Source organism: Melospiza melodia, chromosome 3, assembly GCF_035770615.1.
Source record: "Melospiza melodia melodia isolate bMelMel2 chromosome 3, bMelMel2.pri, whole genome shotgun sequence".
In the NCBI taxonomy this organism is placed as follows: Eukaryota; Metazoa; Chordata; class Aves; order Passeriformes; family Passerellidae; genus Melospiza; species Melospiza melodia.
Window position 1 is genome coordinate 212,999 of NC_086196.1, and position 11,118 is coordinate 224,116.

The 11,118-nt window shown below is 43.8% G+C and overlaps 1 protein-coding gene across 1 annotated transcript; it reads left to right on the forward strand.

Annotated features, from left to right (window-relative positions):
* Nucleotides 1-3,614: 3,614 nt before the first annotated feature.
* Nucleotides 3,615-10,869, forward strand: TPBG (trophoblast glycoprotein). Its single transcript, XM_063153553.1, has 3 exons — nt 3,615-3,641; nt 3,827-3,927; nt 4,339-10,869. The coding sequence occupies exons 1-3, from the start codon at nt 3,615-3,617 to the stop codon at nt 5,612-5,614; spliced, it is 1,404 nt and encodes a 467-aa protein (XP_063009623.1). The 3' UTR covers nt 5,615-10,869.
* Nucleotides 10,870-11,118: the final 249 nt, after the last annotated feature.

Sequence of the window (11,118 nt, forward strand, 5' to 3'; positions counted from 1 at the left end):
GAGTCTCCAGAATTTAAAACAGTGCACTGATAACCAATTAACATATTTAAAGACCCCCCAAAAAGGTTACTTTCAGCTAAAATATTTTTTCTGTTAGTTCTTGCAAACTTTATGTTTTCACAGTATTAAAAATCAACATTCTCTGTATTAAATTAACTTCCATATTTTCAATACAAAAAAATGGAAAGCATACAAGAAAATGCAAATATCTATTCCTTGAAGATTGTCTTCTCTACAGCTTCGATCCAAAACTATCACATGAATTTAAGTACACCTAAAAAGAAGACTGGAGCCTGAATGTTTATGGTTGTGAACATGGGAATGCTAAATAAAATTCAAACAAGAATTCAAGGCAACATTTGGTTACCTAAGTAGTTTTATGACACAATTAAGGATTCTGATGGTGTTTGTTCAAAGGAAGTGAAGCCTCAAGAGAAACAGGGGTCCCTTGGAGGACCTGCTGGATCTCTCTGTGTGAGGAAGCAGATGGAACTTGCAGCTTGTTCTTCCACTTTTGTGGGAAGATGTTTTTGGTAGAAGAAAAGAATTCTGGTCTCTGTACAATTGCTCACTTAGTTTATTATCTTTAGCACATTATAAATACGCTTCCAAGGTCACTTCCTATGAAGTGCTGAGTATCTTCATGCAATGTTGAGGCAATGTAGAAACATTTCACAGATGAAACAAAAATGTCCCCATTGATAAAGAAAATAAAAAATAAAAAAAAAAAGATGACCACTATTGCATGGAGTCCTACCCCAAGTTATTCCAACTCCTTGGACATCAGCTGCAGTCAGGCCACTCAAAAAGGATATCCAGCATTGTTTAGTATCTGTCCAAAGGGGCACTGAGAAGATTGTTTAGGATGGGATCCATCTCAATGAGCTTAATTAACAGCCTTAAATTTCAGTATCTAAAGAATCTTTCAGGTTTTCCTAAGGACAGTGGAGTGACATGAGCATCTACAAATGATACTTTATTCCTTTCTAAGCTGAGTCTTAAAAGGAGAATAGCAACACCAAAATGGTCAAGTAATGCAGTTATCAGAGGTTGTCCCCATGACTCTGCAGCCCCTTAGGCAGGTTTTCAGTTTGTGGAAGGTGAATTACTGGAGTACTGATTTTCAAAAGCAAGCAGATCTCATCACCGTCACACGAAGCAAGCTTTAACCTTTTGGAGAAGGAGAATCAGAGGTTTCCTTCATGATTCCAGATGGCCAGCACATCATCCAGCCTCAGCCCGGAGCAGCAGACTGAAGCATTGTCTCAACCCCCACATTGTTTAACATGAGCTTCTCAGTCAAGCCCTGGAAATATCAGCCACAGGAACAGTTTCCTAATGGTAAATTACCTTCCAGGTTGTGTCCTTTATCCAAGACAATCTATTTTTAAACCCTTACTTTAACTCAGGCAGAAGTTTTGTATAATCTTTATGCAAAAAACTATTAGATGAGATTCCATGGTCTGTGCAATGCAAATTCACAAATGAATCAATCATAACAGCCAAAACTGATCTGAAACACATCAAGGTTGGGTTTTTTTCATTTTCTGAGTATATATTACAAACACATCCAGGAAATCCACTTAGTATAGATGAATTCACCAGAAAGTACCATATTTTTTTTCAGAGTATGCCTCTGAGAAAAATTGTTTTATTTAAACAAGAGGAAAAGAAATCAGATTACAAGTTATTTTCTTCCTCTTGCAAGCTTAAGCAGGTTTAGCAGGTACAATTTGCTACTGGAATAATAGGAAAGACTAGGAAAATACTTGTTATCTATTATTTGCATTATTGCAGTACATTCAAGCACCTGTCAGTGAGCAACTTCACAGAGATGGAAAGAAAGCATATCCCCTGCCCAAAGAGCTAACCTGCTGTGAAGGACCAGAGGCACAGTCCCATCTAGACAGTCAGGAAGGGCCTGAACTGCTAGGAAAACTATGGTCAGGACAATGAGCAGATCAGTGTGATTGCTCTTAACTGTATTATTTAATTCAAAATGACATTGTATCTAAATATTTAATCAAAGGTGTTTATGTTTATGCTGATTTAGTATTTTTTCTTTGATTTATTTTTGATAATATATTCAGCTACATATCTTTAAAAGCCATCTCCTTTTGGAAACTATTTATTGATCACTGAATTTTACTGCTGTCCAATTCAGGGATGGGGGTGTTTCTTTGACTTTTTCAAAGAATTTTCATAGATTAGGAGAACAAGTCATTCTCTCACAAAATGCAAGATATCTTTACCTATCTGGTTTTTTGAGCACTATACTAAGAGGCATATCAGCAACCTCTCAACCAACTAAAATCTCATGCAGTGTGGTGCCACTCAACATTAAAGCAATAACTTCCCTAAGTTCTGGAACTTCTTGTGAGTCCAAGATCTCATTTATATCACTATTACTTCAGCCACTGCATATTTTCTTTTCTCCATAAGCTTCATGTTGTGCTGCTCCATCAGCTGGACAGCCCTTGCCTGTCACCCCAGCCCCAGACTTTGCTGCACCACTGTCAGGCTAGAGAGAGAACAATCCGACAGAAACTGGTGCTTCAATTCATTATTCTCCAGATTCTGGGGCTGATTTTATCAAGACTTCATACTGGATTCATCTCTTCATTTCCCCTATGGCTTTTGGCAGCTCTGCGATTCCTGCTGACTCTACCAAAAAAAGGAACACAGTTTATCAGGAAAGCAGGAGTGTAAGTCTGACATATGGGGAGAAGGAAATCTTGTGTAGGCAGTCAACAGAAGGATAAGGAAAACCCAAAGGAGTCATCGCCTCAAAACTTTCTGTTTCACATTGCTGAAACTGGTTATTTGTATACACTGGTGAATATTTTGTGTTAATTAGGTGTTATTTAATGATCTGAATCACTTTCTAGGGACCAGTGGCTAAATACAGCCCACATGGCAGCTCACATCATTCACGACTTCCTCAAATACCCCCACTGTAGGTTAAGGTAAGGGAGTTACTCGGTTGCAAACCAGATTATGTTACACCCGGGTTGTTCAGCGCTGCCTGTCCCTGTTCTGGGACAGCCACAGCGACTGAAGCTGCTAAGCATTTCACACGCAGACAGGTACTTACAGGCTTTTCCTCACCATAATAAAGTTTAAATCTCAGTCTTGAATTGTCGATTTGCAGGTTCGTTTCTTTTCTTTAAAATCACTACTATTATATATCTCAGGACCTCTGAAGTTCCCGGTGGGTTTAAGTGTAGTTTTGGTGTTATTTTGGTTTGGGATCTGTTTGCGGATTTTTTGGGGCTTTTTTGCTTTAGCTTTGGAGCTCACTCGGTGTATTTTGCGGCTGTTGTTGTTCCCTCCTCTCCCGAAACACGATCCCTGGGTAGGCGGGCGGGGGCAGCGGCCGCCAGCCGCCGGCTCGGCGCCCGAAACGCGCCGGGATTGCCGTGCTGCCGCCGGCCTGAGCGCGCCCAGCGTGGAAGCCGCGGGGAAGGGCGCCCCGCAGCCGCAGCCGCGGCGGGGCAGGCACAAGCGCGGCGCTGCGGGGCGGGGAGCGGAGCGCGGGGCTCTCCCTCCCAGGGGCGGGCGGGACCCGCTCCGCGCCCGGCAGCCGAGCTGAACCCCGCACGGCGCGGCTGCACATGGCGCGGCCCCCGCTCGGCGGCAAGGTGAGTCTCCGGCAGCAGCACCTGGGCCGGGGGCCGCGGGGCTCGGGACGCCGAGCGGAGCCGCTCCCGGGCCGGGCAGCGGCGGCGGCCGAGCCGGAGCGCGGGGGCGGCGGGCGGGAGCCGGGCGGGGCGCGGGCGGCGGCTCCCCCTGGCCGGGCGGCGCTTGGTTTCTCCTGCCCGCGGAGGCAGGGCCAGGCGCGGCCAGGGTGGGCGCGGGGCCGGCGGCGGGGCTGGGGGCAGACGGCGGCGAGCTGCGGCGGAGTTTGTGCCGGACGCGGGGCGGGAGGTGAGGGACGGGGTCCGGGAGCGGGCTCGGCTCCGCTGCTCTCCGCGGTGGGTTTTGGGGGCGGGAGTTGGTAGCGGCCGCGGAGCGGAGGGGAAGAGCCCCGGGGCAGGGAGGGCAGGTGGGGAGCGGCGGGACACGGTGGGCGGTGGCGGGTCAGACCCTCCTCTTCCTCTCCGCGCTCCGCCGGTGGAGTCGACGGTCGGGTGGGAAGGTGGCGGCGTGCGCTGGAAGTGGGCGAAAACTTGTTCCTCCGCGTGTTGTCCCGCTCTGCCGCGGGGCCGGAGCCACCCGGGAGAGCCGCGTATTGTCGGGAGCGGGGGGCGACACGCGGGCCGAGGGAGGGCGGGTGGGCGCGGGCACGAGGAGCCGCGCCGCCCGCCGCTGCCGTCTCCCTTTCCTGCCCTGCCGCAGGTCTCGCTGCGGGAAGCGGAGCGGAGCCAGCCCCCGAGGGGAAACGCCTGCCCCCGAAGAAGGGGCTGCCCGGAGCCGGCCCCCGCCTCGCCGCGCCGCCCGGAGTCGGAGGCGCCCGAAGGGAAAAGTTGCGTGCGGGGCCGGGCCGGGCGCGATGCCGGGGCGCGGCGCGCTCTGCCTGGGGCTGCTGCTGCCCGTCCTGCTGGGCTGCGGATCGGCACAGCCCGGCGGCTGCCCGGCCCTCTGCGAGTGCTCGGAGCCGGCCAGGACGGTGAAGTGCGTGAACAGGAACCTGACGGCGGTGCCCCCCGACCTGCCGCCCTACGTGCGCAGCCTCTTCATCACCGGCAACCCCCTGACCGACCTGCCGGCCGGCGCCTTCCCCGCCCAGCGCCTGCCCGACCTCGCTTCCCTCAACCTCAGTGGCAACCACCTGCGGACCGTGGAGGCCGGCTCCCTCGCCCTGCCCGCCCTGCGGCAGCTGGACCTCAGCGGCAACGCGCTGGTCTCCTTCAGCCCGCAGGCGTTCGGGGAGGGCGGCAGCCCGCTGGAGGAGCTGCTCCTCCGCGGGGCCCTGCGCGACCACGGCGTGCTGCTGAGCCTGGCCGCCCTGCTGCAGTCCGGGGCCCTGCGCAACCTCAGCCGCCTGGAGCTGGCCGACAACGGGCTGCTGCTGCTGCCCGCCGGCATGTTCAGCGCCCTGCCGGCCCTGCGGCTGCTGGACCTCAGCAACAACTCCCTGGTGGGCCTGCGAAATGTCTCTTTCCAGGGACTGGGCCAGCTGCAGAGCCTCAACCTGAGCGATAACTCCCTGGGCGTGCTGTGGAACAGCACCCTGGCCCAGTTCCGCAGCCTGCCCGCGCTCCGGCACATCGTCCTGCGCCACAACGCCTGGGTCTGTGACTGTGCCATCGAGGACCTGGTGGCCTGGCTTAAAGAGAGCGACCAGGTGGAGGGCAAAGAAGCCCTGACCTGTGCCTCCCCTGACAAGATGTTGGGCAAAGCCCTGCTGAAGATCAATGGCTCCGACCTGAACTGCTCCGTGCCCATAGACCTGCCCTCCCAGCTTCAGACTTCATACGTCTTCCTGGGGATAGTCTTGGCTCTCATTGGGGCCATATTCCTCCTAGTTTTGTACTTGAACCGAAAAGGAATCAAAAAGTGGATGCACAACATCAGAGATGCCTGTAGGGATCACATGGAGGGCTACCACTACAGATACGAGATCAACGCAGACCCCCGGTTAACAAACCTCAGCTCCAACTCGGATGTCTGACAAAATGCCCCGGATGCAGGGCAGTGCAAAGTACCTATGCATGAAAAGTAGACTTATGCTTTACCCTTGTGCTTGCTTCCATCTCCCCTGAAAAGTCTCAGACATGCTTGTGACTTGAGGGGGATGTGCCTCCCTGTGATGTCAAGTTAATTTTTGTTTTGAGACACTGAACTGCTGAGCATGGCGTTCAGTTGTGTGTAGGAAACAAGCTGCTACTTATTTTCCTCCTTACCTGTCTGCACTTGTGGGAAATTTTTCAAGTTGTCAAAAGAAAAAAAGGATTCTCTCTGATGATCCAAAGCCACCAGAGTTTATAAAACATTTACTAATGCAGACGCCATTCAACAAAAGCTGCCTCAACTTTTTGGGAAAAAAAAATGTTATGTTCATCTGTGCCAGTTTTGATCTTGTATATCTGAATTGAGATGCGATGATTACATTTCACAGACTATCTTGAGATTTTAAAAACCAAACAAACTCCTTTTAACAGCTCTTCAGAAGGAAATCAAATAGCAAGCATGCACAAATACTGTATAGTTTTACATGTTAGGAAATTTATGATCTCAGTAAGTCTCTTTCTATTTTGTAGTTATTTTTGATTGCAGTTTACGTGACTTGACAGAATTTTTTTATACGAACTGCATCTAAACTCCATCTAAACTCAGTCTGAACTGTTAGATTCAATAAACAGTCTTACAAGAACTGTTGTGTTTGCTGTTCAATGAGAAAAGTATGGACATCTAAGAATGTGAATAGTGCTATAATCTCCGAAGTAATAGCCCTGAAGTAGTAATATGAATAAAAGTTTATACAAATGTGTAGCTTAGAGCCATAAATGTTTGACAACTTTGTGATATATGCTAGGAGAATTACACTGAGCTTAATTACACTGAGAATTAAACGACGGGAGCAGTTTCACTTGGCACAAACCCCTCAGACTGCCCTCTGAAAGCACCTGCATAATGTCAAGACAGATGCTAGGGTCTGCCTTCCTGGGAAGGTACAAGCTAATAGAATTTTCATAAGGTCTTCTCTACCAAATTAAAAAACAAAAAAACAACCAAATTAAATTGTGGAGTACGTAAGCTAAAGAACATTTTACCTGAATGGAATGGCTTATTATAAAAAAACATACTTGTGTGTCCTGAACTAAATTAAATGCAGCTCAATCGTGCGGTCAGGAAGCTCTAGGCTTATGCATCACTACAGCAGTTATTAGATTGCTGTTCCTTTTTAAGGTCTTGGTACTTGTGAGGTTCTGTAGCGATCTACTTCCAGTAACTCGATGGAACTTTACATTTATATTTATGCATTTAACAGGTGCACTTCAGTATGGTATGTTGCTTGCTACTTGCTTGGGAATGCATTTTCTTGTAAATAGATAAAGCATGCAAAAGAACCCTTCAGAATGCCTAATTTAAGATGCAACTCTGACCACATATAGAAAGGTTAGCAAGAACCTTGCAGTGGCTGCCAATAATTAGTGCACTTTTTCTAATATATTTATGGTTTTTTAATGACAAAGAAAGTACACCAGCTGTAAAAGTGTGATGTGACTTGATATATATCAGTTTATTGGTGGAGCTTTTTCCATGGTCACTGTTACTTGAAGCTCTTGAGCATCTCTCAAATTTTATGAATTGCTGGCTAATTCCTTTTGCTTTCGAAAGTGACAGTTTTCTCATAGATGTATACATTTGGTAAGAGCTCAAATACAAAATAGTCTTTAAAGTATCAGAAAAAATATAATCTATTTTGGGCATTGGTATTATTCAAAAGTGTTTCTCATCTTGCGACTTCAGACAAAGCAAGTAGCACAATTTGCTTTTGATTCATTTTCTACTGCTTTAAATTGGATTTGTTTAACAGCAGTGATTTTTTTAATGTACTTATGTGCATTTACCCTTAAAAGTAAAAAAAGAATGGATATTAAGTACAACTATCATTTTGTAAATCAGTATATTTTGCAATTAATGTGGAATAAGTGATAGCATATTTTCCTGCTGTAATTTGAATGTATGAGCAATATCTGGATAATGGTATATTAATTAAATTTGTCAGTTCTTACAAAGCAGGCTGCCCGTCTCAATATTAGCTGCCCATATTTTAAGGATAGTGTGAAAACCCCCGTGTGAAGAACTGTTGCTGTTGCCACTATGCAGACCCTTCATGCTTGGTGTACATCAGATAGGTTATGTAAGAATTTACAGTAGCTGCGCCGTGTGCTTCGTTGTATTTGTTATCCTGGAGATTATCAACTTACACTTACCTGTGCAGTGCCAAGAGGAGTAGAGCATCATCCTTGCTTAAGATGCTCCTGTAATACAATAGATAAAATATGTGCAAACCAAGCCATTTCTTGGGCAATTTCCTGAGTTTTGTTAACAGATACTTTAACTACAGTAAAAGCAATTATCCGTGATGTGTTAATGTAACGGCCGTGTGTTTGTGGAGCTGTGTAAGGACAGGCAACGACTTTCATTGCAGTCTCTCACCAATGGAGCAAGTATTTGTATAGTGAGCAAGTGTAACTGTTGTTACTGTTACTACACATATTATTCTAAAGATTATTATTACTATTATTTTTGTATCTTAGTCAATATAATAGAAATTTATTAGAGATCTGGTGACAGCTGCTTAAAAACAATTTTTGTTGTTTGCTTACATGTGTATTTATTAGGATGTAACATTTAGCATGTGTCAGTGTTGTGTTGGATGATGTTCCCCTACAGTGTTTGACCAACAGTGAATGCTTTGGTGTTTTGTACAATGCATTATTTGATCTTCAATTCCCTTCCATAAACAGTGCTTGAAATTTGTTTTGCTGTTCTTTTACAAAATAATTAAAAGTGGTACTCAGATGACACATAAAAGTAGCTCCCACACTACTCCAGAACATGGTTAAAAACGAAACACTTAAAAAATAATTAGTTTCAACTTTCTTCTGAAGCACATTTTATAATCCTACTCTGCTTTGACACCTGGGAGTCCAATTGACTACTTCCAACTGACTGTTTCCAGAGCAGCTTATTCATTCATTCTTTGATAAAACACATGTAGTTCTAAATACCTCTAAAATATGTTTTGTATACATAAATCCCCTAAGTTCTGTGTGACATAGTTGTCACTGAAAAACATCCAGACTATAAAGTACTGGATAAATCTTCATAAAAGGCTGCACAGCTAAGAAGCAGAAAGGATAATTTTTCCAAGGTTTAGCTGCTTTGTTAAAGCTAGTTTTAGTTGTAGCAATCCCATAATTTTCTTAGAAAAATAGCACAAGTGATTAACATAGTTTTAATATATTTTATTAAAACACTTTGGATAAGTGATGTTGCCAGGTAAACAAATTCCCCCAAACCTCCTCTAACCAAGGTAGCTTTAAATTAGATATTTTTTATTTTACTAGATAATATTTATTTTACCAAGCCATAATATTGCCAGTAATTCTGACATCCAGAAATAGTTTGAAGTTTTGCAACAACTGCTCCAAATCTTTTCACTCTGGGTAATTTACTTTTTCATCACTGGTGACAGTCCCCAGTGACACGGCAGCAAGCAGAGCAGTCTGCTCAGACCCGCATTCTGTTGTTGACTGAGATGTCACTGAAAACAGGCATGGCAAATTATTCAAAATATGACTGCACTAGGATCTCAACTCTCATTATTCTTCTAGCATTTTCCCTGTGGTATACTCCAGTCTTTCTGCATCTGCATAATTTCTTTTTTGCCTCATTTTTTCAAGAAATCCATTAAAAAAAGTATCATGAATCTGCACAGGTAGAGAAATCAGTCTGACTGCACCAATATATTGAGGTTTAGCATCTTTATTTTTCTTTAAGCCTTAATGTGGAAAAGAGCCTTTGTCAAAGTGGACAGAATGAAAATTTGATATGCACTTTTTCTTTCTCTTTAGCAGCTGAATTTTCAAGAAGAACCATTCATTCTCAGCATATGATGAAGGAAAATAGCATTTGGTAAGAAAAATGTTTTGGTTTCAAGCTTCCAAAATGACATTTATATTCCATAAGAGAAAGTGTAAGGGAGAAGCTTGTGAAGGAAACAGAGATATCTCTTTGTAATGGGTCAGCACTGGAAGTCACAATGCTATGGATAGGAACAATTCCTGATTGAATCTGTCCATTACCTTCTGGTCATTTTTGTAGGTTCAGCTCAAATTTCTTCCTGTTGCTATAAATAGAAACATTTTGTCAACAAGTGCTGTCCCATCTTACAATATTTGCAGTGAAGGTGTTTCCACTGTGAGTTTCTTGTGGAATATAATAGAAGATTGAATTTAATTCAGTGCCTGCTGATTTAATAATGACCAGATCAAGCTCATAACTTAATAATCCTTTTTTTTTTTTTTTTTTTGCAAATATGCTGCTTACAAGGGCAAAAGACCTTGGCTTGAAATCAAACAATAAAAGCCCAATAAAAAAAAACAAACAAACAGAAAAAAACCACCAGGAGATAGATAGAAAGCAGAACATTTGGAGAGTGCAGCACTCATTAGGTACTTCACTCAGAAAAGAGGCAAACCACGTGGGAGCTGAGGGTCCTTTGGTGAAACAGGAGTGAGTGTACTCTGTTAACTTCCCAAGTCAATACAGCAGCAGCAGAAAAGTGATGCTTTATACCAACACAATAAACGTAAGAGCACTTCTCTCCCACATTGAAAAAAAACCCACCAAGCCTTTGGAAGGAAAAGTACAGGTTTGCAGTATAAGTATGTCCTTAAAAAGGACTTTCACTTTCTCAACTGTGTCACAATTTATGTGTTGTCACATCCTTGGAAAACCTTGCTATGCCAGAAGTCATCTGTTGCGTAGGCAAAGATTGAAATCAGTATTTGCATTCCCAATGTTAGCCTAAATAGAAAAAGCAAACTATTAAGGAAATTAAACCAGTACTTTAGACAGCATATTTGTGGTATAGTTAATAATTTAATATTTGCAATTACTTACATTTTTCAAAGTATTCACTAGATAGCTTTTCCTATCTGATGGTAGACTAGCAGAAAAACAGATTTGTGTTTCCAGTAATTATGCATGAAAGCATCTGAATAAATTAGCAATATTTCAGTACATACGGTGATGAAAATGCTAGAAATCTTGTGTTCTAGAATGTTTCAATGTTACAGAAATGTTAGATGTGCAAGAAACAGCTGTAACTTTCTGATTGAAGTTTGGTTTCCTAATTAAAAAAATATTCTTGAGGAAAACCCCAATAAAATATTTACCAGATTGCTTATACATGTTATATGTTCACTCTGTTTATTTTATTACAATAAATCCTTACACATATTGAGGTCTTTACAGTAGTAAAAGTAGTTGTATTCCTTTTAGCCCAAATTGATGGTTGGACTATGAATTTGCATGATAGTATAATGAAAAAGCAAGGTCCATATAGCTGGCCTGATTGATTTACTTAGAAAGAAATTTGGCCAGTGAATATAAGAGATTATGCTTCAATTGTATTTGTTATTACAGACATAATTTGAT

Bases quoted from the DNA above. Each gene is read 5' to 3' on its own strand.
- TPBG (XM_063153553.1), top strand. From the start codon at position 3,615: ATGGCGCGGCCCCCGCTCGGCGGCAAG. The intron at 3,642-3,826 runs GTGAGTCTCCGG...CTGCCCGCGGAG, and splicing joins GGCCCCCGCTCGGCGGCAAG to GCAGGGCCAGGCGCGGCCAG. The intron at 3,928-4,338 runs GTGAGGGACGGG...GCCCTGCCGCAG, and splicing joins TGCCGGACGCGGGGCGGGAG to GTCTCGCTGCGGGAAGCGGA.